This window comes from Hypanus sabinus, chromosome 24 (genome assembly GCF_030144855.1).
Source record: "Hypanus sabinus isolate sHypSab1 chromosome 24, sHypSab1.hap1, whole genome shotgun sequence".
NCBI lineage: Eukaryota > Metazoa > Chordata > Chondrichthyes > Myliobatiformes > Dasyatidae > Hypanus > Hypanus sabinus.
In genome coordinates, this window is record NC_082729.1 from 29672366 (window position 1) to 29697939 (window position 25574).

Below are 25574 nucleotides of genomic sequence, written 5' to 3' on the forward strand. Positions count from 1 at the left end.
TTGATAACAAGGGAATGTTATGATATACATATATACATATTATGATATACGTGAGCAGACACTGAAGTTGGTGAGCATGCGAAGTTGTTTTTTTTAGTCTGAAATATCTCTCGAAACACTGTTGATATGAGTACATTGCAGGCGGGAGCTTAGCTGCTGCGCTTTGAGCCGCCGCTTCCAGATACTTTTAATGGCACCTAACATCCCAGAGTTCTCCGCGCTTCAGAATGCGCCCCCGGGTGAGGCAGCGTTCAAATGCGCAGGCGCAGATGCCGCAGTGCGGCCTGAGAATCGCGCATGCGCTCAGTGGACAAAAGGCTCTGGAAAATCGGCGGCAGGTAGGAACAGGGTCCTGGTCGGAGGTTTATCATCACAGGTGCCCGGACCCGGTCCGAGTTCCCTCCGTCTCACGTTCTGCCCTCGGGCCCCGGGGAGCTTTCGGCTGTTGAGCCAAGGTGCATGCGCATCGCTGGAACCGGGGTCGGTAGGACCATCGGAGATGGGGCAGAATTAGGCCATTTGGCACATCGAGTCTGCTCCGTTACTTTCCCTCTCAGCTCCGATCTCCTACCTTCTCCCCTTATCAGTTCATACCCTGACAAATCAAGAATCTTTCAACCTCTGCCTTCCAGTGATTTGGTCTCCAAAGAATTCCCGAAGAACTTGGTCACAAAGATTCATCACCCTCTGGCTGAAGAAATTCCTCCTGATCTCCGTTCTCTGACTGTGTCCACTGGTTTTAGACTCCCTCACCATCGAACTCCACCTGCTGCCTTTCAACATTCGACAGGTTTCAGCGTGATCTCCCCTCATTCTTCTGAATTCCAGTGGTTAGAAGCTCAGACATCAAATGCTCCTCACATGAGAAGCCTCTCAATCCTGGAGTTATTTTTGTAAACCTTCTTTGAACCCCCTGCAATGTCAGCACATCTTTTCTTAGATAAAAGGCTCTAAACTGCTCACAATACATCGTGAGGCATCACCAGTGCTTTATAAAGCCTCAACATTACATCCTTGCTTTTATATTCTAGTCCTCATGAAATAAATGGTAACATCACATTTGCCTTCCTCACCACTGGCTCAACTTGCAAATTAACCTTTAGGGAATCCTGATGAAGACTTTGCAAATCAGAATTTTGAATTTTCTCTCCATTTGCAAAAATGTAGTCTCTACGCTTTTATTTCTTTTACCAAAGTGCCTGATCAGACACTTCCCAACATTGTATTCCATCTGCCACTTTGTCCATTCTCCTAATCTGTTGAAATCCTTCTGTAGCCTGTACTTCCTCAAGCCACCTGTCCCTGCACCTGTCTTCATATCATCCACAAACTTCGGCATCCAAATCATTGACATATGATGCAAAATGGGCTAATTCCAACACAGAGCCCTGTGGAACACTACTAGTCATTGGCAACCAATCAGTAAAGGCTCCATTTTTTCCCACTCTCTGCCTCCTGCCAATCAGCCAATGCTGTACCCATGCTACAATCTTTCCTGAAATACCATTGGCTCTTAACTTGTTAAGCACCTTGTCAAAGTCCTTCTGAAAATCCAAGTGCACAGCATCCACTGATTCTCCCTACCTATCCTTCTTGATGATTCTTTAACGAATTTGATTAAATTTGTTGGGCAAGTTTTTCCCCTAGGAAACCATGCTGACTACGGCCTATTTTACCATGTGCCACTTTCATACACCACAGTCCATCCAGGATAGTTGATCCCCTAGTGGGCTCTACCGTGAGCTCCCCTAAAAACAATCTCATAGCCACTCTAGAAACTCCCCCTCTTGGGATCCAGCACCAACCCTGATTTTCTCAAGCTGCCTGCGTACTGAAAACCTTCATTGCCCTTTTGACATCCATTTTCTATCTCCTGCTGAACATTACAGACCATGTTCTTACATCTGTTTTGGGATCTGTATATAACTCCCATCAGGGTCTTTTTACCTTTACAGTTCCTTAGCTCTACCTACAATGACATAACACCTTCTGATCAATGTCACGTCTTTCTAATGATTTGATGTAATCTTTCACCAACAGAGCAACGCCACCCCCTTTCCTTCCTGCCTGTCTTTTTGATGTGTATCCTTGAGCTTTAAGTTCCCAGCTATAATCTTTCAGCCATGATTTACTGATGCCTACAACATCATACATGCCAATCTGTATCTGTGCTACAACCTCATCTTTCTTATTCCGTATTCTACACGCATTCAAATATAACACCTTTGGTCCTGTATTTACCCTTTTCAGTTTTGTCTGCTTTTAACTTTTCAACTCATCCTGTTGACTGCAATTTTGTCTTGTCATCAGCCTTTCCTTGCTAGGAGTCTCACAACCCACTGCCTCTGTTTGTAAGCCAACTACCTCATCCTCAACACTATCACTCCAGTTCCCAGTTCCCGGCAAAATTAGTATGGACCCTGCCGAACAACTCCAGCCAACCGGCCTGTAAGGTTATTGGACCCCCTCGGGTTCAGGTGTAGCTAGTCCCTTTTGTACAGGTCGTGCCTTTTCCAGACGAGATCCCAATGATCCATAAAGCTGAACCCCATTCCCTGCACCAGCTCCTCAGCCATGTATTCACCCGCCAAATCATCCTATTCATACCCTGAGTGGCGCTGGCCATAGGCAGCAATTCAGAGACACAGCTCCTGTTTTTCAGCTTTCTACCCAGCTCCCTCAAATCTCTCTTCAGAACCTCCTCACCTTGGACCCCCAAACAGTTGTAAGGAGGTGGTCTGCAAATTACAATGGAGGACAGAATATGCAGCCGAAAGGGCAATGTTACAATAGTCATGGGGGATTTCAGTTTGAAGGAAAACCAGGTTGGTGTAGATCCCAACAGGGGAATTTCTAGAATGCCTATGAGATGGCATTCTCATAGGAAGCTTGTGGTTGAGCCCACTAGGGAATCAGCTATTCTGGATTGGGTGTTATGCAACGACTGGAAGTGATTAGAGAGCTTCAGGTAAAAGAACCCTTAGGGGCCAGTGATAATAATATGATCACCCTGTGATTGGAGAAGGAGAAGAGTTGACCAGAGTTGATTGGAAAAGAACACTGGCAGGGATGATAACAGAGCAGCAGTGCCTGGGATTTCTGGAAGCAATTCGGAAGGCACAGGATATGTATATGGATATGTTTATCAAAGAGGAAGAGGTACTCTGAAGGCAAGCTTACACAGCCGAGGCTAACAAGTAAAGTCAAAGCCAAAGAGCAGATCAAAAGTTTCTTCACATACAGAAAATCTAAAAGAGAGGTGAGAGTGGATAGATACCACTGGAAAACAGCACTGGAAAGGCAGTAATGGGACCGGCGTTGCCAAGGAAACGTTGGATGAACTGAATAAATATTTTGCTTCAGTCTTCACTGTTGAAGTCTCAAACAGTCTGCTGGAAGTTCCAGATATCAGGGGGCATGAAGTGTGTGAAGTTACAATTACTGGTGAGAAGGTTCTTGGGAAATTGAAAGGTCTGCAGGTAAATTGGCTGTGGTCAGCATGATTTTCTCAAGGGAAAATCTTGCCTGACAAATCTCTTGGAATTCTTTGAAGAAAATACTAGCAGGATAGACAAAGGAGATTCGTTTGATGTTGTGTACTTGAATTTTCAGGAGGCTTTTGACTAGGTCCCACACATGAGGCTTCTTAACAAGTTATGAGCCCACGGTATTACAGGAAAGATTCCAGCATGGATAAAGCAGTGGCTGATTGGCAGAGACAAAGAGTGGGAATAAAGGGAGTCTGTTCCAGTAGCGTTTCACAGGGGTCTGTGTTGGGACCAGTTCTTATTATGTTATATGCCAGTGAATTGGATGACATATTTGATGGCTTTGTTGCAAAGTCTGCAGGCGATACGAGGATAGGTGGAGGTGCAGGTGGTTTTCAGAAAGTAGAGAGGCTACAGAAGGACAGACATATTAGGAGAATGCGTAAAGAATGGCAGATGGAATACAGTGTCGGGAAGTGTCTGGTCATGCACCTTGGTAGAAGAAATGAAAGTGTGGGCTATTTTCTAAATGGAGAGAAAATACAAAAAAAACCTAAATGGATGTGTAGGATTCCCTAAACGCTAGTTTGCAGATTGAGACTGTGGTAAGGAAGGCAAATGCAATGTTATCATCTATTTCAAGAGGACTAGAATATAAAAACAAAGGATGTAATGATGAGACTCTATGGTGAGGCGTCATCTGGAGTTCTGTGAACAGTTTTGCACCCTTAGAAACTGGAGAGGGTTCAAAAGGGTTGAATGGTTTGTCATATGAAGAGCATTTGATGGCTGTGGGCTTGTATTCACTGGAATCCAGGGAATGAGGGGTGACCTATCGAATGGTGAAAGGCCTCGATAGAGTGGAAGTGGACAGGATGTTTCCTATGGTGCGAGAGTCTAAGACAGAGACTCAGGATAGATGGGCGTCCTTTTGAAAAGGAGAAGAGGAGGGATTTCTTAAGCCAGAGAATGGTGAATGGACTTCATTGTCACAGACAGCTGTGGAGGCAAAGACTTTAAGATAGAGATTGATAGATTCTTGATTGGTCAGGGCATAAAGGGATATGGGGGGGGGAAGACAGGAGATTGGGGCTGAGAGGCAAAATGGATCAGCCATGATGAAATGGTGGAGCAGACTCGATGGGCCAAATGGCCTAATGGACTTTGTCGTGATTTGATTTCATTTTTTACCAACAGAGCCACGCAACTTCTGTCTGCCTGGCTGTCCTTTCTTCGGCAGTTTGAACGGGTCACGACTGCGCAAGCATGTGACGGTCGGCCTCTGAGAACAGCGGGAGAGTTCAAAAAGTGAGCAGATTAACGGAGCGGGCGACGGAGTAGTGGGAGGCTTTGGCTCGAGAGCAGAGGCTGAGGACGAGCTTGCTCCCAGTCAGGTAAGGCCGGGTAAGCTTTAATTGATCTAATTAGCTTAGGAATAGGTAATGGAGGCAGCAGTTAGGGCAATCGAGTGCTCCGTTTGCAGTATGTGGGAAGTCAGGCTGAGCACTGTTGTCCCTGATGACTACACCTGCAAAAGGTGCATCCAGCTGCAGCTCCTGATAAACCATGTCAGGGAACTGAAGCTGGATGAACTTCGGATCATTCGGAAGGCAGAGGCAGAAATAAACAGGAATTACAGGGAGATAGTCACCCCTAAGAGTCAGGAGTCAGGTAGCTGGGTAACTGTCAGGAGAGGGAAGGGGAATAGACAGGAAGAGCAGAGCACCCCTGTGGCCGTTCCCATCAACAATAAGTATACCGTGTTGGATATTGTTGGTGGGGACAACCTACCAGGGACAAGTTGCAGTGTTTGCGTCTCTGGCACCGAGACTGGACCCCCAGCTCAGAAGGGAAGGAGGGAAAAGAGGAGAACAGTAGTGATAGGGGATTCGATAGTTAGGGAGACAGATAGGAGGTTCTGTGGAAGAAATTGAGAATCCCGGATGGTCTGTTGCCTCCCTGGTGCCAGGGTCTGAGATATCTCGGATCGAGTTCTCAGTATTTTCAAGGGGGAGGGTGAGCAGCCGGATATCGTGGTCCATGTAGGGACCAATGACGTGGATAGGAAGAAGGAAGAGGTCCTGCAAAGAGAATTTAGGGAGTTAGGTGCAAAGTTGAAGGACAGGACCTCCAGGGTTGCAGTCTCAGGATTGCTACATGTGCCACATGCTAGTGAGGCTAGAAATAGGAAGATAATGCAGCTAAATACGTGGCTAAGAAGTTGGTGCAGGAGGGAGGGCTTCATGTTTCTGGACAATTGGGCCTTGTTCTAGGGAAGGTGGGACCTGTACCGACTGGGCAGGTTGCACCTGATCTGGAGGGGGACTAACATCCTTGTGGGAAGGTTTGCTAGTGCTGCTCTGGTGGGTTTAAACTCGATTTGCAGGGGGAGGGGAAGCAGAGTGTTAGAGCAGATGGTGAGGTGGAGGAGGATAAAGGTCATGCGAGAGCTGCAAGTATAGTGCATGGGGTAAAGCTAGATTTAGCATATGAAGAGGCTTTGAGGAAAGAGAAACAGAATAAAGGGTGTAAAGGTAGTAAGGTAGAAGCGCTAAAGTGTGTGAACTTCAATGCAAGAAGCATCAGGAACAAAGGTGATGAACTGAGAGTGTCGTGGTTTCTCGTGCCCCAGAAATGCCCAAGAGACGCAGAAGATTCTTCAAGAAGGGTTAAACTTTAATTTGCAAATCAAAGCTGAGACAGTCATTGAGCTAGTCGCTGATTGCCCACCGATCCGTGGACACAGCATTTTTTATAGCAAAATCCTGGTCCAGTTTCACAAGTACCACACTACCACAGGTATGTCCCATTGACTTAATCATGTTCTAATCTACATCTCTTAGCTGCCTCTCATTAACACACCATTGTCTTCTACATTCTTAAGATTTCATTCTCCTACTGAATTGGGTACATGCATAGCAAATAGCAATCTCAGAACTGAGCAATGTTCTAATCTACATCTCTTTAGCTACCTCTCATTAACACACCATTGTTTTTTACATTCCTAAGATTTCATTCTCTAGCAAATAGCAAGTTTACATTCTTAATACTTCATTCTCCTGCTAAATTGGGTACATGCATAGCAAATAGCAAGTTTCAAAGCTGACTACATAGTTTTGGTTACACAGCAAATAATACAACTTTTATACTCCATAATATTTTTATACTCCAATAAGAGCTTGGTTCATACTTGGAATTATGATGTAGTGGCCATTACAGAGACTTGGCTGGCACCAGGGCAGGAATGGACTCTCAATATTCCTGGATTTCAGTGCTTTAAAAGGGATAGAGGGGTGGGGAAGGGGAGGAAGGGTGGCATTACTGGTCAGGGATAGTATACAGCTATAGAGAGGGTGGGTATTGTAGCAGGATCCTCTTTCGAGTCAGTATTGATAGAAGTCAGGAACGGGAAGGGAGCAGTTACTCTATTGGGAGTATTCTATAGGCCCCCTGGTAGCAGCAGAGATACCGAGGAGCAGATTGGGAGGCAGATTTTGGAAAGGTGCAAAAATAATAGGGTTGTTATCATGGGTGACTTTAACTTCCCTAATATTGATTGGCACCTGATTAGTTCCAATGGTTTAGACGGGGTAGAATCTGTCAAGTGCGTCCAGGACGGATTCCTGTCACAGTATGTTGACAGGCCGACTAGGGGAAATGCCATATTAGATCTAGTATTAGGTAACAAACCGGGTCAGGTCACAGATCTCTCAGTGGGTGAGCATCTGGGGGACAGTGATCACCACTCCCTGGCCTTTAGCATTATCATGGTAAAGGATAGAATCAGAGAGGACGGGAACATTTTTAATTGGGGAAGGGCAAATTATGAGGTAATCAGGCTGGAACTTGCGGGTGTGAATTGGGATGATGTTTGTGCAGGGAAATGTACTATGGACATGTGGTTGATGTTTAAGGATCTCTTGCAGGATGTTAGGGATAAATTTGTCCCGATGAGGAAGATAAAGAATGGTAGGGTGAAAGAACCATGGGTGACAAGTAAGGTGGAAAATCTACTCAGATGAAAGAAGGCAGCATACATGAGGTTTAGGTAGCAAGGATCAGATGGGGCCATTGAGGGATATAGGGTAGCAAGAAAAGAGCTTAAGAAGGGGCTGAGGAGAGCAAGAAGGGGATATGAGAAGGCCTTGGCAAGTGGGGTAAAGGAAAACCCCAAGGCATTCTTCAATTATGTGAAGAACAAAAGGTTGACAGGAGTGAAGATAAGATCGATTAGAGATAAAGGTGGGATGATGTACCTGGAGGCTGTGGAAGTGAGCGAGGTCCTCAATGAATACTTCTCTTCGGTATTCACCAATGGGAGGGAACTTGATGACGGTGAGGACAATATGAGTGAGTTTGATGTTCTGGAGCAGGTTGATATTAAAGGAGAAGAGGTGTTGGAGTTGTTAAAATACATTATTACGGGACCTGACGGAATATTCCCCAGGCTGCTCCATGAGGCGAGGGAAGAGATTACTGAGCCTCTGGCTCGGATCTTTATGACCTTGTCCATGGGAATGGTGCCGGAGGATTGGAGGGAGGCGAATGTTGTCTCCTTGTTCAGAAATGGTAGTTGAGATATTCCAGGTAATTATAGACCAGTGAGCCTTACGTCTGTGGTGGGAAAGCATTTAGAAAAGATGGAATCTATGGGCATTTAGAGAATCATGGTCTGATCAGGGACAGTCAGCGTGGCTTTGTGAAGGGCAGATCGTGTCTAACAAGCCTGATGGAGTTCTTTGAGGAGGTGACCAGGCATATAGATGAGTGTAGTGCAGTTGATTGGATTTTAGTAAGTCAGATGGCATGCGATCCAGGTGGATTCAGAATTGGCGCCTGCAGAAAGCAGAGGTTCATGGTGGAGGGAGTACATTTGGATTGGAGGGTTGTGACTAGTGGTGTCCCACAAGGATCTGTTCTGGGACCTCTACTTTTCGTGCTTTATTAACGACCTGGATATGGGGGTAGAAGGGTGGGTTGGCAAGTCTGCAGACAACACAAAGGTTGCTGGTGTTGTGGATAGTGTAGAGGATTGTCAAAGATTGCAGTGAGACATTGATAGGATGCAGAAGTGGGCTGAGAAGCGGCAGGTGGAGTTCAGTCCGGAGAAGTGTGAGGTGGTACACTTTGGAAGGACAAACTCCAAAGAGTATAAAGTAAATGGCAGGATACTTGGGAGTGTGGAGGAGCAGAGGGATCTGGGGGTACATGTCCACAGATCCCTGAAAGTTGCCTCACAGGTAGATAGGATAGTTAAGAAAGCTTATGGAGTGTTAGCTTTCATAAGTCAAAGGATAGAGTTTAAGAGTCGCTGGGTAATGATGCAGCTCTATAAAACTCTAGTTAGACCACACTTGGAGTACTGTGTCCAGTTCTGGTCACCTCACTATAGGAAGGATGTGGAAGCATTGGAAAGGGTACAGAGGAGATTTACCAGGATGCTGCCTGGTTTAGAGAGTAGGCATTGTGATCAGAGATTAAAGGAGCTAGGGCTTTACTCTTTGGAGAGAAAGAGGATGAGTAGAGACATGATATTAAGATGAATGGATAGAGTGGACAGTCAGTGCCTCTTCCCCAGGGCACCACTGCTCAGTACAAGAGGACATGGCTTTAAGTAAGGGGTGGGAAGTTCAAGGGGGGATATTAGAGGAAGCTTTTTCACTCAGAGAGTGGTTGGTGCATGGCATGCACTGCCTGAGTCAGTGATGGAGGCAGATACACTAGTAAAATTTAAGAGGCTACTAGACAGGTATATGGAGGAATTTAAGGTGGGGGGGTTTATATGGGAGGCAGGGTTTAAGGACCAGCACAACATTGTGGGCCGAATGGCCTGTACTGTGCTGTTCTATGTTCGATACAATGTTCATTCTTGGACATCTTTCATGACTAATGTTCTTTCAGCCATGATTCAGTGATACCCATGACATCATAATGCCAGTCTGTAAGCGTGCTACAATTTCTCTACCTCATTCCATATACCGCACATATTGACGTATAACACCTTCAGTCCTGTATTCACACTTTTTGATTTTGATCACCTTTGACATTGCAATTTATTCTGCTGATGGGATTTTTTCCCTATCATTAGCCTCTCCTTGCCAGCAGCCGTGCTGCTCAGTGCCCGTTTGTAAACAAACTACTTCATCCTAAGCATTCCGGCTCCCATCCCCCTGTCAAATTAGTTGACACCCTCCTGAACATCTCTCGCAAATCTGCCCACAAGGATATTGATCCTCCTCGGGTTCAGGTGAAACCCGTCTCCTACAAGTCATTATTTCCGCAGTAGAGGTCCCAATGATCCAAATGATCCTGTACCAGTTCCTCAGTCACGCATTCGCCTGCCAAAACATCCTGTTCTTACCCTCACTGGGGTATAGCACAGACAGAAATCCAGGGATTCTACCTACGTCATTGGTGCCAATATGTACCAAGGCTTCTGGCTGCTCGCCCTCCCCCGTAGAAAGCTGTGGACCTGATCAGAGACATCCCTGACACTGGCACGTGGGTGTCTCTATTGCGTCCACTGAGACTTGTTCCTGTTCCTGTGATTGTGGAATCTGCTATCATGACTGCAGCGAGACTAGTGTCTCGCTCGTGGGGTTTACTGGGTAATGAGGCCGTCGAGGGAGACACTTCCAGCGTTTTCCCTGCCTTGTCCGTAGGGCGTGTTTGGAAAAGCGGGGAAAGGGAATGAGAGCATGCATCTCCTAAACACTGCCAAGCTCCAACTCTCTAAATCCAAGGATTAGGAACTCAAAAGAAAAATATGATTGAGTTCATCTCCAAGGCCTTCCAGGGAATGAAAGAGCCAGTTAGCATTGAAAGGTAATGAATAAAATCATCTATGTTCTCCCCCTTCTTTCTACCCGTGAGAATATGTTTTGTCCCATTCTTGCTGGATACGTAATGATATCTGCCATCTTTGTCCTGGGTAGCAAGTGACCTGCAGCTTTCACATCACAACAGTGCCACACTCTAATGAGAAATGCTGCCCTCCCATGTTATCCACTGACATTGCTGTCAGTGAATTCACCACCATCAGTCACCACGGGGGGGGGGGGGGGGGGGTCAGACTAATCAGAATGTCTCCAGGATCAATCATGTGCTCTTTGTGGCACTCTGGGACATGACCAGATCTTGAAATTATCCCGATGGGAAGAGACAGACTGAGCCAAGTCACAGATTGAAGATCGGCAGAACTGACCCATTCTGATCCCAACAGAAAAAAAGTCGGAGAACTTGATGGTCAGACCAGATGACAAAAGTCCTGCTGAAGGATCTCGGCCTGAAATGGGGACTGTTTATTATTTTCCATAGATGCTGCCAGCCTGCTGAGTTCCTTCAGTGTTTTGTGTGTATTACTTTGATTTACAGCATCTGCAGATTTTCTGTTGTCTGATGGTCAGTCCAGATGCCTCGGCCGTGCCCAGTTAGAAGATGAGTTGTTCCTCCAACTTAGGTTGAACCTTGGTACAACCGTGTGACAACAGAGCTCACCGTTGAGACTAAAATGATCGAATTGGAAATGCTGTCCTTCACACGTTGATGTATTTTGTGAATCTTTTTACAGGTTAGAGACGACAAAGAATTTGTATCCGGGAATCTCAAACAAAAGCTCACTCAGTCAACCCACAGACACTCCAGTGAGTTCACTGTGCGGAGAGATCTTTCACCTGCTCTGTGAGCGGGACCAGATTCATTCACTCACCTGACCCACAGTGAGCTTACACTAGGAAGAAGCTCTGCGTGTGGGAGGGCTCTGTTCAGTCATCCAGCCTGAAGATACCGAGAGGTTCACCTGTTCTAACTTTGGGAAGCAATTCATTCTGTCATCCAAACTGAAGATCTGTCAGAAAATTCACACGGGTGAGAGGCCATTCACCAGTTCTGTGTCTGGGAAGGGATTCACTCACTCAGCCCACATACAGTGCACACTGGGTAGATGGCGTTCGCCTGCTCAGACTGTGGGAAGGGATTCACTCAGTCACCTTCCCTATTGAAACACCAGCAAGTTCACGCTGGAGAGAAACCATTTGCTTGTTCAGACTGTGGGAAGCGATTCACTCGGTCATTTCAGCTGAAGCTCCACCAGTCCGTTCACACTGGGGAGAGGCCTTTCACCTGCTCAGACTGTGGGAAGGGATTCACTCGGTCATCTTCCCTATTGCAACACCAGCAAGTTCACACTGGGGACAGGCTGTACTCCTGCTCAGACTGTGGGAAGGGATTCACTCAGTCATCTTCCCTACTGAACCACCAGTTAGTTCACACTGGAGAGAAACCATTCGCCTGTTCAGACTGTGGGAAGCGATTCACTCGGTCATTTCAGCTGAAGCTCCACCAGTCCGTTCACACAGGAGTGAGGCCTTTCACCTGCTCTGAATGTGGGAAGGGATTCACTCGGCCAAATTCCCTATTGAAACACCAGCAAGTTCACACTGGGGACAGGCTGTACACCTGCTCAGACTGTGGGAAGGGATTCACTCAGTCATCTTCCCTACTGGAACACCAGCGAGTTCACGCTGGAGAGAAACCATTCGCCTGTTCAGACTGTGGGAAAAGATTCACTCGGTCATTTCAGCTGAAGCTCCACCAGTCCGTTCACACAGGAGTGAGGCAGTTCATCTGCTCTGAATGTGGGAAGGGATTCACTCGGCCATCCTACCTACATTTACACCAGCGAGTTCACACTGGGGAGAAGCCGTTCACCTGCTCAGACTGTGGGAAGGGATTCACTCGGTCATCTTCCCTACTGGAACACCAGCGAGTTCACACTGGGGAGAGGCCGTTCACCTGCTCAGACTGTGGGAAGGGATTCACTCGGTCATCTTCCCTACTGGAACACCAGCGAGTTCACACTGGGGAGAGGCCGTTCACATGCTCCGACTGTGGGAAGGGATTCACTCGGTCATCTTCCCTACTGGAACACCAGCGAGTTCACACTGGGGAAAGGCTGTTCACCTGCTCCGACTGTGGGAAGGGATACACACAGTTAAGCCATCTACAGAGACACTGGTTAGTTCACACGGGGGAGAGGCCATTCATCTGCTCAGACTGTGGGAAGGGATTTCATTACTCAGCTGATCTGAGGATTCACCAGCGAGTTCACACTGGGGTGCGACCATTCATCTGCTCTGAATGTGGGAAAGGATTCACTACCTTATCCAGCCGACAAAGACACCAGTCAGTTCACACTGGGGAGCGACCGTTCATCTGCTCTGAATGTGGGAAGAGGTTCCCTTACTCAACTCTACTGAAGCAACACCAACGAGTTCACTCAGGGGAGAAACCGTTCACCTGCTCTGAATGTGGGAAAAAATTTCGTTACTCAGCTTATCTGAGGAATCACCAGCGAGTTCATACTGGGGTGCGACCGTTCATCTGCTCTGAATGTGGGAAAGGATTCACTACCTTATCCAGCCGACAAAGACACCAGTCAGTTCACACTGGGGAGCGACCGTTCATCTGCTCTGAATGTGGGAAGGGATTCAGTCAGTCGTCCAACCTTGTGACGCACTACCGAGTTCACACTGGGAAAAATATGAAATAGTTGCCTGCTGGATATTTAACCATGACGGTTGCTGAATCCAGTGGCAAGTTGAAAAGTGACTTGATGTTGAACTCGGCAATTATTGCTGCTGGTTATCACACCCAGTTCTGCAGCTCAATCACTGGGCACTGCAGGAGTTTCTTTTGCTGATGTTCAACTTTAATGCATCTGGAGTTTATTATTCTGGATCTGTGACAAATAAATCAGTTCTATTTTAAACTATTTTATAACACATCCAGTGTACAGTAGTAACCAGCTTGTCTGTTCAACAACAGTCCTTTTCAACCTATCCCTGCTGTTCTCCTCTCACTCTCCCTGTGGGTGAAGATGTTTCCCTCGGTTTTCCTGCTGACTGAAGAAGACTGCAGTTATTTCTGACATGTTTTAGTTCCACAACTGTCTGAACCTCCTTATTCCCTGCTCATTTTAAAGTTATGGGTCATTCTCCCTTCTTCCAAAAGTCTGTGTCTCACACAGATGGGTTGTCAGAATACACCACAGTCCTCTGAAGTCTGAAGTCATAATGGAACCATGAGTTGGGTGTTCGATAGAGCAGGGACGGGTCAGCACAGGGCAGAGTTCAGGGCTCTTGACAGTGATTGGTTCTGAGATTTGTATGATTGGACTGTCATTAAAATTGTTCTTCTTTAGTTTTTTGGCATTTTCTTTTTTGTGTCTCATTGATGGATGGGTGGTCTTTGTGTGTGAGAAGGAGGGAGGCTGAGGGTTTTAATGCTTCTGTTGCTGTTTTTGCAAACCAGAGATTGTTCTAGTCACTGCTTTTTCTGTGGGGAGGGGTTGGGGATTTGTTGCTATCGTCACTGGTTTCTCTGTGAGAGAGGGTTGTTGTTGCTGCTATCTTTTTCTGTAGGGAAGGGGTGTGGGGGATTTTCTGGTTTTGAGCTGAGTTGATGTCTGGTCTTTGTATATTTTGTGGCTATCTGGAGAAGACAAATGTCAGAGTTGTATTGCATACTTTGACAATAAAATGAACCTTTAAACCATAAGAGTACATGATGTGCAGGGAATCTGGGGGCCATGCATATGAATGACAGAGTAGCCACATTCGGACAGAAAAAATAAATTGACTTTGACTGCTGACACGCACAATGCCCATTACTCCTGGGAGCTTGCTGTGTTAAATTGGCTGGTGAGAAGTTTAAGGGGAACATGAGATGAAACTTCTTTACTCAGAGCGGTGTGAATGTGGAATGAGCTACCAGGACAAGTGGTGTATGTGAGCTTGATTTCAACGTTTAAGGGATGTTTGGGTAGGTACATGGATAGTAGGGACATTGAGGGCTATGGTCCCGGCACAGATCAATGGGAGTAAGCAGTTTAAATGGTTTTGACATGGACTGTCTGAGCTGAGGGGCCTATTTTTGTGCTGTACTTCTCTATAACTCAAGCCATTGACTGAATGATACTATTTGACAGGTTTGTGAACACTGTCAATGGCACTGTTCTTACCCCAAAATCCCTGAGCTTCAGAATGTACTGTCACAGTGGATCAAGTGTGCAGGTGCTGAGGGTCTGAAGTTGTGCCGAAAGGTGTGTATGTGGATAAGAGGCTCCAGAAATGGGTGAGATGGACATCCAAGGCACAGCTGAGATCTTAATATCTAAATCTAAGGATTTTGGGACACAGGAAAAAAACGAAATAGTTCTGCCTTTCTCTCAAATGAAGAATTTATAATGAATCTTTAAGATAAGTATGATATGTCATTTTCTACCCATTGGGGTGGACATTGAGATTCAGGCCCGATGTCCAGGAGTAACTGATGTCCATACCTCGGTCACTAACGGGAATGGTTGAGATCGAGGCGTAAAATGGATCCGATTTCAGGTGAATTAAGATGCCAATTAGAGCTGCGCAGGATAAGCAAAATCTTTGCATTAATTTTGGTTCTTTAGCAAACCACTTTCGTTGAACGTCATCTGATTTTTGGGTCCTCTGCTAAACGTCTGGGTGTGCAATGATAACGAACTCCACTGTCTTGGGTAACAAGTAACCTGCGTTGACTACAAATTTCAATTGTCTCCAATGAGAAAGTCAAAAACATCTCCCACTGACCTTCAGTGCCATTGCCGAGTTCACCACTCTCAATCAGCTCAGGGTCACAGTGACCAGAAAGTCTTCAGGAGCAGCCCTGTAAAATACCTTGTGCTCCTCGGACAACTGTGAGACGTGTTCAGAGTTTTTAAGCTATAGCAATGGACAAAGACACAGTGAGTCACATCATAGATTGACGACAGGCAGTATTGTCCAATAATGATACTGACAGGTAGACAGGCGGGCAATTTGAAGCTGGGTCCAGATGCCTGAACCGTGAACAGATAGAAGATGAGGATTTGTTCTCTTAGCTTGGGTTGAGCCTCACTGTAACAGTGTGACGACAGAGATCATGATAGACACTAAGACTGTCTCATCTGAAATGTTGTCCGTCACCCATTGATGCCTTTTTAAAACTTTTTGCAGAATAGAAACGGCACAAGAATTGTGTATGATAATCCCAAACACTGCTACTCATCACTGCTGCTGTGAATGTCAACTCACCAGCACTTGAATACCATTGATCTTTGAACGTGGCATTGGAGATTATAGCTAGTCTGGTACCACACCAGTCATAGGAGTGATAACTTGGACATGTGTTCAGTGCAGGGGTGACATTTGAAAGCAGCAATTTGGAGATAGACATCGTCAAATGTCTTCCTGTTATTGAAGGAGTGAAGAGATAATTTCCATTGTAACACTAAAATATCATTGTGGTTGAGGAGATATTGGATTGTGTGGAGGGCGAGAGTTTAAAAGCAGCGAGTGGGGTAGCTGGCACTTTGCACACCACAGCCCCCAAGGAGACATTTGGATTGCGCATAATTAAGCATCTGGCAAGGTCCAAAAAAAAGAACTCGGGTGTAAGCGGAGCAGCAATTAAGTGAGTGGGCTGGTATTGGACAGGGAATTGAGGCTTCAGTGAGGAGAGGCCACAGTGAGGATGCCAGATGAGATGGCGGAATGCTCCTCTTGCGAGGTGTCTGAAGGCTGGGAGACATCCGGTGGCCCTGAGGTATTCACCTGCAGCTTCTAACAGGCCAAGTTAAGGAGCTGGAGAACTCAGATCACATGTTTGATGTCTTCTAGTCACCTGGCACCTCAGTTGTAGCCAGTCAATATTTATCATCTTCATCAGGGCTCCAACACTCTCCTCTGTTGTTTCCCATGGCACTCTGGGAGTCATCTCATCAGACCCTGGGCAACTATTAATATAATATTTCTTGAGGTTTTCACTAATCTTCAATGCTACCACTGTATATTGGGACACCACTTTACCCTTCTAATTACTTTAATACTTTCCCAACTCAGCCACATCCACCCTTACTATGCTCCCCATTCTTCAGTGCTTCCAACACTTGTACAAGATTTTAACTTTTCACCTATTGACTGGGAATCTCATACTGCAAAAGGACTGGATGGGATAGAGTTTGCCAGGTGTGTTCAGGAATGTTTCCTTCATCAGTACATAGAAGTTCCAATGAGAGGGTGTGCGTTGCTGGATCTGCTGTAAGGGAATAAGACAGGACAGGTGACAGAAGTATGTATAGGGGAACCCTGTATCCAGTGACAACAATGGCATTAATCTCAAATAAAAAAGATAGATCCCGTACATGGATTGAGATTCTAAATTTTGATGGTATCGAAAATTATCTGGCTGGTGTGGATTGGGACTGGCTGTTTTGTGGCAAAGGTGGACTTGGAAAGTGGGAAGCCTTGAAAAAGGAAATTTTCAGAGTACAAAGCTTGTATGTGCCTGTCAGAATAAAAGGTAAAGATGACAAGTGTAGGGAACCTTGGTTTTCAAGAGATACTGAGGCCCTGGTTAAGAGAAGAAAGGTGCATAGCAGGTACAGGCAAGTAGGAACAAATGAAGTGTTTACGGAATGAAGGAAATGAAAGAGAACACAATAAAAAATTCAGGAAGGCTAAAAGCAGGGATGAAGTTACTCTAGCAGACAAGGTAAAGAAAAATCCCAAGGGATTCTACAGATATGTGAAGAGCAATGGGGCTGCAAGGGTCAAAGTGGGTCCTCTGGAGGACCAGAATGGTATTCATTTGTGGAGCCAAAACAAATGGGAGAGATCTTAAATGAAATCTTTGCATCTGTGATTACTCTGGAGATGGACACAGAGTCTATAGAAGTGAGGCAAAGCGGCATCAACCTCACAGACCCTGTACAGATTACAGAGGAGGAAGAGGAGATTGCTACCCTGGGGCAAATCAGGGTGGACTAATCCTCAGGGCCTGAAAAGGTGTCCCTCTAGAACCTTATAGTGGGCAAGTTCAGAAGTTGCTGGGGTCCGAGCAGAGATTTTTAAAGCATCCTTAGCGACAGGAGAGGTAGCAGAGGGTTGGAGGATAGCCAGTGTTGTTCCACCGTTTAAAAAAGGCTCTAAACAGAAACCTGGAGTCAGACATCTGTTGTGGCCGAGTTATTGGAAAGTATTCTAAGGGACTTGATATATAAGAACTGAGAAAGACTTGGGCTGGTTAAGGATAGTCAGCATGGCTTTGTGCTAACCAATTTTATACAGTTTATATAGGTCATGTCTAACCAATTTTATAGTGTTTTTCAAAGAAGGTGCCAGAAAAATGGATGATGGTAAGGCAGTGGATGTTGTCTAAATGGAAAGCATTTGACTACATCCTGCATGGGAGGCTGGTCAAGAAGCTTCAGTTGCTCTGCATTCAGGGTGAGGTAGTAAACTGGACTTAGTGGGAGAAGTCAGAGAATGGTGATAGAGAGTTGCCTGTCTAACTGCAGGTCTGTTACTAGTGGTGTGCTGCCGGGATTGGTGCTGGGTCTTTGATGTTTGTCAAGTATATCAATGATCAGGATGGTAATGTGGTTATCTGGATCAGCAAATTTGTTCATGACACCAAGATTGGGGGTGTAGTGGACAGTGAGGAAGGCTATCATGGCTTGCAGAGGGATCTGTATCAGTGGGAACAAGGGGCTGAAAAATGGCAGATGGAATTTAGTGCAGACAAGTGTGAGGTGTTGCACTTCAGCAGGACCAAATAGGTTAGGCCTTACACAGTGAACAGTAGAGCACTGAGGAGTGTGGTAGAACACAGGGATCTAGGAATACATATCCATAATTCGTTGAAAGTGGCAATACAGTTAGGGTTGTAAAAAGTCGCTTTTGGCACATTGGCCTTCATAAATCAATGCCATTGACTAAAGAAGATGGGATGTTATGTTGAAATTGTTAACGAATTTGGTGAGACCTAATTTGGAGAATTGTATGCACTTTTGGTCACCTACCTACAGGAAAGATGTGAACAAGGTTGAAAGAGTGCTGAGAAAATTTAGGAGGGTGCTGCCAGGTCTGGACGACCTGAGTCATAGGAAAGATTGAATAGCTTAGGTCTATAATTCTTTAGAAGTTCGGAGATTTGGTGGAAGTGTACAAAATTATGAGAAGTAGTAATAGGGAAAATGCAAGCAGACTTTCTTGGCTGAAGTTGGGTGGGACTATAACCAGAGGTCATGGACGAAGGGTGAAAGGTGAGAAGTTTAAAAGGGAAACATGAGGGGCAACTTTTCATTCAGAGAGTTGTGAGAGTGGAATGAACTGCTGGTACAACTGGTGCACGTGAGCTCGATTTCAATATTTAAGAGAGGTTTGGATAGGTACATGGATAGTAGTGACATGGAGGGCTATGGTCCCGGTGCAGTTCGATGGGAGGAGACATCCCATTAAATTGTTTCAGCACAGACTGGTTGAGTTGAAGGACTTATTTCTGTGCTGTACTCCTCTGTGACTCTTAAAAGATTTTTAGGATGGTACAGAGAGAAGATAGGATTGCAGAGAGAAGGCAATGCTTTTGAACATTTTCAATGGCGCTGTTCTTAACCAGAAATCTCTGAGCTGCACACGTAAATCAAGAGTGCAGGTGCCGAGAGTCCAAAGTTGTGCCTCCAAGGCACAGTTAACATCTTGATATATAAATCTAAGCATTTGGGACATGGACAAAAAGAAATAGTTCTGCGTTTATCTCGCATGAAGTATTTATAATGTAACTTTCAGATAAGTAAATAATGTGATTTTCCCCCAATTGAAGTGGAACATTGAGATTCAGGTCCGACGTTCAGAATAACTGATGTCCATACCTCCGTAGCTAATGGGAATAGTTGAGATTGAGGCCTAAAAATAATGAGTTGGACATCCAGTGAATTAAAGTGTGCTACGTTTGGTTCTTTAGCAAATCTCTTTTGTTAAATATCATCTGATTCTGGATCCTTCTGCTAAGTGAGATCACTGTTTACTCTATTCTGGCAATGATTATGAACACCTCGGTCTTGGGGAACAAGTGACCTACACTACAAATGTCCCACACATTAACGATCTCCAACGAGAAAGTCAAAAAGAACTACCACTGACCATAGCTGAGTTCACCATCCATTTTCCTTTGTCTAAAAAAACATGGAAACATAGAAAACCTACAGCACAATACAGGCCCTTTGGCCCACAAAGTTGTGCCGAACATGTCCCTACCTTAGAAATTACTAGGCTTACCTATAGTCCTCTGTTTTTCTAAGCTCCATGTACCTATCCAAAAGTCCCCGCCTCCACCACCGTTGCTGGCAGCTCATTCCACACACTCATCACTCTGAGTAAAAAACTTACCCCTGACATCTCTGTACCTACTCCCCAGCACCTTAGACTTGTGTCCTTTTGTGGCAACCATTTCAGCCCTGGGAAAAAGCCTCTGACTATTCACATGATTAATGCCTCTCATCGTCTTACATACCTCTATCAGGTCACCTCTCATCCTCTGTCGCTCCAAGGAGAAAAGGCTGAGTGCACTCAACCTGTTTTCATAAGGCATACGCCCCAATCCAGGCAACATCCTCGTAAATCTCTGCACCCTTTCTATGGCTTCCATATCCTTCCTGTACTGAGGCGACAAGAACTGGGCACAGTACTCCAAGTGGGGTCTGACCTGGGTCCTATATAGCTGCAACATTACCTCTCGGCTCCTAAATTCAATTAATGAAGGCCAATATACCATATTGCTTCTTAACCACGGTCAACCTGCACAGCTGCTTTGACCGTCCTATGGACTTGGACCCCAAGATCCCTCTGATCCTCCACCCTGCCAAGAGTCTTACCCCTACCTGACAATATTCTGCCATCATATTTGACCTAACAAAATGAACCACTTCACACTTATCTGGGTTGAACTTCATCTGCCACTTCTCAGCCCTGTTTTGCATCCTATCAATGTCCCGTTGTAACCTCTGACAGCCCTCCACACTATCCACAACACTCCCATCCTTTGTGTCATCGCCCCAACCTTGGTGTGATCTTGTTTGTTATTTCTTCAAAGAATTCCATCAGATTTGTTAGGCAAGATTTTCTCTTGAGGAAACAATATCTATTATGATCTTTAACATTGACTCCAACATCTTCCCAACTACTGAGTCGGATGAACTGGCCTGTAATTTCCTTTTTCTACCTCTCTCCCTTCTTGAAAAGCAGAGCGACGCTTTCAATTTTCCAGTCTTCCAGAACCATTCCAGAATGTAGGAACTCTTAAAATATCATTACTAACACCTTGACAATCTCTTCAGCCAACTCAAGATTATTCACCATCTGGTCCAGGTTATCTAGCTACCTTCAGTTTCCCAAGAACCTGCTCTCAAGTAATGGTAACTTCACTCAATTCTCACCCCGGACACTCCCAAACTTCTAGCATATTATTCCACATTGAAGACTGATGAAAAATACTTGCTCAGTTCGTCAGCTATTTCCTTGTCCCCCATTATTTCTTCTGCAGCATCGTTTTTCAGCGGTCCAATATCCACCCTCGCCTCTATTTTTACACTTTGTGTATCTGAAGAAAGTTTTGGTATCCCCTTTAATATTATTGGCTAGCTTACTTTCATATTCCATCTTCTCCTTAAATGAATTTTTAGCCGCTGTAGCTTTAAAAAACTTCCCAATCCACTAACTTCCCACCAATATTTGCCCTCTCTTTGGCTTTTATGTTGACTTTGACTTCTCTTGTTAGCCGCGGTTGTGTCATTTCGCCTTCAGAATACTTCTTCCTCTTTGGGATGTATATATCCTGTGCTTTCTGAATCACTTCCAGAAATTCCAGACATTGCTGCTCTGCTGTCATCCCTGCCAGTGTTCTTCTCCAAACAATTTTGGCCAGCACCTCTCTCATGGCTCTGTAATCCCCTTTAATCCACTGTAATATTGATACATCTGACTTTAGCTTCTCCTTGTCAGATTCTATCATATTATGATCACTGACCCTTAAGGGTTCCTTTATCCTAAGCACTCTAATTATTTCTGGGTCATTGCACAACACCCAAGCCAGAATAGCTGATCCCCTAGAGTTGCTCTGAAAATCCATTTCTTAGGCATTTTAGAAATTCCTCCTCTTGGAATCCAGCACATCTTCAATCCTACATATTGAAATCCCCCATGACTACTGTAACATCGCTCTTTTGGCATGTTTTCTTCCTCAGGTGAGTGCCCACCAACTCTGGAGTATCCTGCCTCCATGGGGATGACCAGGCTCCCCTGCCTGACTGTGACTCCAGGTCAGGTTAAGAGACAGCTGGGGAGACAACATCAAGGCAAGGCTACAGGATCGGACGGTATCAGCCCCAGGATACTGAAGGCCCGTGTGACAATTATGGACAATCCGGTACATCGTCTCCATGACCGACTGAATAAGCAACAGAGCACCCTTTCAAACAGGCTCCACTGTCACAAGGATTGTTAACAAAAAATCTTACCTAATAAGTGCATGAAGCATATCCAAAGTTCATCTCTGTATGACAGGAGAACACACATCATAGTACAATAGTCTCTGGTTTATTAGTTCCTACATTATTATTGCACAGTATTACACATTGGTAAATTATTATTGTGTGTATTATTCTGGACTTTATCATTAGTTAATTTTATTCTATCTTTATTATTGCTACGTGCGTTTTTAAATGTTGCTGCTGAAATGAAATAATTTCCCATTCAGGATCAGTAGAGTACCTACTACTACTACTAATTTGTAGATCATTTCCTCACTACTGTTTGGGGGGCTGTTTGGGGAATACACATAAGGGGCTTTTTACCTTGTCGTTGTTCCTTAGGTCTACCCACAATGATCCAAAATTGCTGACCCACGTCACCTCTTTCTAATGATCTTATTTATTTTTTTTACTAACACAGCCATGCTACCCTCTCTGACAACCTGCATGTCCTTTATGATGCAATTTGTATCCTTGAATGTTAAGCTCCCAGCTATAATCTTCTTTCAGCCATGAATCAGTAATGCCAGTCTCTAACTGTGCTACAAGTTCATCTCCCTTATGTACCTTTTACTTTGCAACTCCTTATGTTGACGGCAGTTTTGTCCTATCAACAGCCTGTCCTTGCTAGCAGTCTCACACTGCCTCTGTCTGTAAACCTACTACCTCACCCTCAGCACTGTCACTTTGCTTCCCACCCTGCCGAAGTAGTTTAAACCCTCCTGAACAACTCTAGCAGAACTTTCCGCAAGGATATTGATCCCTCTCGGGTTGAGGTGAACCCATCCTTTTTGTACAGGTCGTATCTGCCCCAGAGGAGATCCCAATGATCCATAAATCTGAACCCATGCCCCCTGCACCAATTCCTCAGCCTTGCCTGCACCCGCCAAATTATGCCGTTCTTACCCTGACGGGCGCTTGGCATGGGCAGCAGTTCAGAGATTACTACCCGGAGTTCGTGTTTTTCAGCATTCTACCTAATCTCTCTTCAGGAACTCCTCACCTTATCTACTGATGTCATTGGTGGCAATATGTATGAAGATTTCTAACTGCTTACCTTCCCCTTCGAAAATGTCGTGGAACTGATCTGAGACATCCCTAATCCTGGCCCCTGGAGGCAACATCCCATCCGGGTGTTTCTAACGGAACAGAATTTGGTGTCTGTTCCTCTGACTGTGGAATCTCCTATCACCACTGCAGTCCTCTTGACCTCTCTGCTCTCCTGAACTGCGGCACCAGACCCAGATCCAGTGACCCTATCACTGTGGCTCCGAGCTCCTCCCCCTCCCCGCCCCCGGTAGGTCGTCCCTCTCGACAGTATCTAAAGTGGTATACTTACTATTGAGTCTGTACTTGCTGTGCATTTCCCTTCCTTCGCCTGGCAGTCACCTAGTTACCTGTCTTCTGCAACCTTGACGTGACGACCTCCCTCTACCTCCTATTTATCACCTCCTTATTCTCCCGTATGATCAGAAGGTCACCGACCTACCGCTCCAGCTCCTCAAACGTTTTCTCAGGAGCTGCATCTCGGTGCACCCGGGAGGTCTGCCAGAATTCCCACACTCACCCATACTACAAAACACTGTCCCCGGGGCCATTGTCACGACACTACTATGCCCTAACGTACGAGGAAGGATGAATTAAGAACAGAAAGAGAATCTTACCAGATACGCCACGTCGCCCAAGCCTGATCTCGCCTGTGCCTGATGAGCCAAAGCCGCTCCAAACACTTTGAAGAATGACCACTCCGCTTGCACTTGCGTTATTTTTATTTGTCCTGCTCAGTTGAATGGTTGTAGTCCAACTCCGAGAAACTTCTGCAAAGTTCTGTCTTTTTAATTTTGATTGCAGAACTGATTGAAAAAGTAGCCCTACTCACCTACTCCTGCACGATGATTGGTCGCAGTACAACTCTGAGAAACTGCCGCGAAGTTGTACTTTTTCAGTCTTGATTGTGGACCTGATTGAAAAGGTAACTCTTTTCATATACTTCCGCTCCATGATTGCACACATTACCTGCTCGCAACCAATGGCAAGGACCTTCAGAGATCTGTCATGCTGTCTGCTCTCGCTCAGCATTGGCAAAGGCCTCCACATTAACAAAACTAAAAGAATCATGAATAATTTCAGGTCGTGAGGATTCATGTGGATGTATGCCCAAAAGAGAAAGTCAAACAATGGATATTTTCTTACACAGAATCAATACGATGGAAGATGCTTTCCTTCAAGAACGCCTTTACGTAGTACTTAGTCAAACAATTCAAGAACAGTCGAATAAAATGACCTACCTCCGAAGTAGATCTTTTTCTGCTGAAGAAGAGTCCTGGTGAAGGGTCTTGGTACGAAAATTCGTCTGTTCTCTTTTCCATAGATGCTACCCGGTCTGCTGATTCCCTCCAGCGTTTCGTGTGTGCTGTTTGCATTTCCAGCATCTACATGTTTTCTCTTTTTTGTTTTCTCTAAGGCAGTCTGTGTTTTATCTGTCTCATCTGTACAGTGGGATGGTGATTTTCACAGAACTGTGTGTGTGTGTGTGAGAGAGAGAGAGAGACGTACACGCAACCCTATAAAAGTATCAGCAGCAATAGAACACACCTGGAGTCAGGTTCTGCTGTTAACAAAACTATTTTATTAGTAACTTAAACCAGGTAAATCAGGAATTAACGGTGTTATGCATATATAGGGGTAAATATATAAATCCCCAAACTTCTACAAGCTTAGGTGGTAAGTGATACAGACTTACGATGGTATGTAAGAAGGTTAAGTTCCATCTTGAGGTTAATTAATGCGAGGTGTTTGCGAGTGTTGTGAGAAGGAAATTACGTCGATAATCCACAGATTCCAGGACAGCAATGCGAAATAACAATAGCAGTAGATTTTATCTCTGAAGCTGTTCCACTCCACACACGAAGTACCACCCACAGTGATCTTCAATGGATATCCTTTCAACACAAGTGGTACCACACCCGAGTTCAGCTACGGGGCATCTCAAAGTGGTGGCCACGGGACACTCAAACAGAATCCACGTATGGATTATCACCAACAGTAGTTTATCACAAAGGGGACCATCTTCAAGGGAACCGCCACCCAGGCTTGGGTCGACACACCGGTAGATTCCACAAGGTGACCTCAATCACACACAACGTGATAGCCACTTATCCAGTTCCATGACGAACGAAATAACTCCAACAGGGATTTGTCACAGGGGTGCCTTTCTTCAGTGAACTACCCCACCCAGACAAAGGGTTAACACACACAAAGGTTTCCTCCTCACCAGAGAACCCACTCCTGTGGATTAACTAAGTGACAATCACACTGTCGTAGCCAAATAGAAACATACTCGCCCTCACGGGCTGCTTGAAGAGAGTCCAAACAGTGACCTCTTTGTCAGTACGTTTCTTCCGTTTTAAACCTTCCTCTCCCCTCTTCTCTTCTCTGCAAACTTCTTCTAGTTGCAGAAACTTGTGAAAGTCATTTATCAATACTCTGAATCGATCTCAACTCACCCCTTGTGGGCTGCTGGAAGTTTAAACCAGTGACCGACTCACTGGTGTCTTTCATTGACCGAAATCATCTTGACTCTGACCGTGTGTCTGTGACTGTCCTTGTAAAAAGTAAACAAGCTGCAGAGAATCCATAAACATTCATTGTCCACCAAATAACTCCACCTCTCTCACCATAGTAACCAAACAAATCTGCAATCAGTA

At 45.2% G+C, this 25574-nt stretch overlaps 2 protein-coding genes across 4 annotated transcripts in view; one reads left to right on the forward strand and one right to left on the reverse strand.

Annotated features, from left to right (window-relative positions):
- LOC132380604 (zinc finger protein 420-like) lies at positions 1 to 23456 on the forward strand. 2 transcript variants are annotated; one of them, XM_059949528.1, is made up of 3 exons: positions 1 to 338; positions 4686 to 4882; positions 11059 to 13260. In XM_059949528.1, exon 3 carries the CDS (start codon positions 11431 to 11433, stop codon positions 13036 to 13038), a length of 1608 nt encoding a protein of 535 aa, XP_059805511.1. In that variant the 5' UTR covers positions 1 to 338; positions 4686 to 4882; positions 11059 to 11430; the 3' UTR covers positions 13039 to 13260. The 2 variants fall into 2 exon arrangements, 1 of the variants encoding a protein (XP_059805511.1); XR_009507820.1 differs by lacking the exon at positions 11059 to 13260 and adding an exon at positions 21583 to 23456 and having other exon boundaries at positions 19 to 338.
- The window catches only part of LOC132380605 (zinc finger protein 432-like), a 49436-nt gene extending 24776 nt beyond the window's left edge, over positions 1 to 24660 (reverse strand). The window contains exon 1 of one of the 2 annotated variants that reach the window (XM_059949531.1): positions 23532 to 24660. The gene's annotated coding sequence lies outside the window, so the exon portion shown is untranslated. Of the gene's footprint in view, positions 1 to 15112; positions 15206 to 23531 lie in introns of those variants that run through there. The other variant, XM_059949532.1, reaches the window with a different exon arrangement.
- Positions 24661 to 25574: the final 914 nt, after the last annotated feature.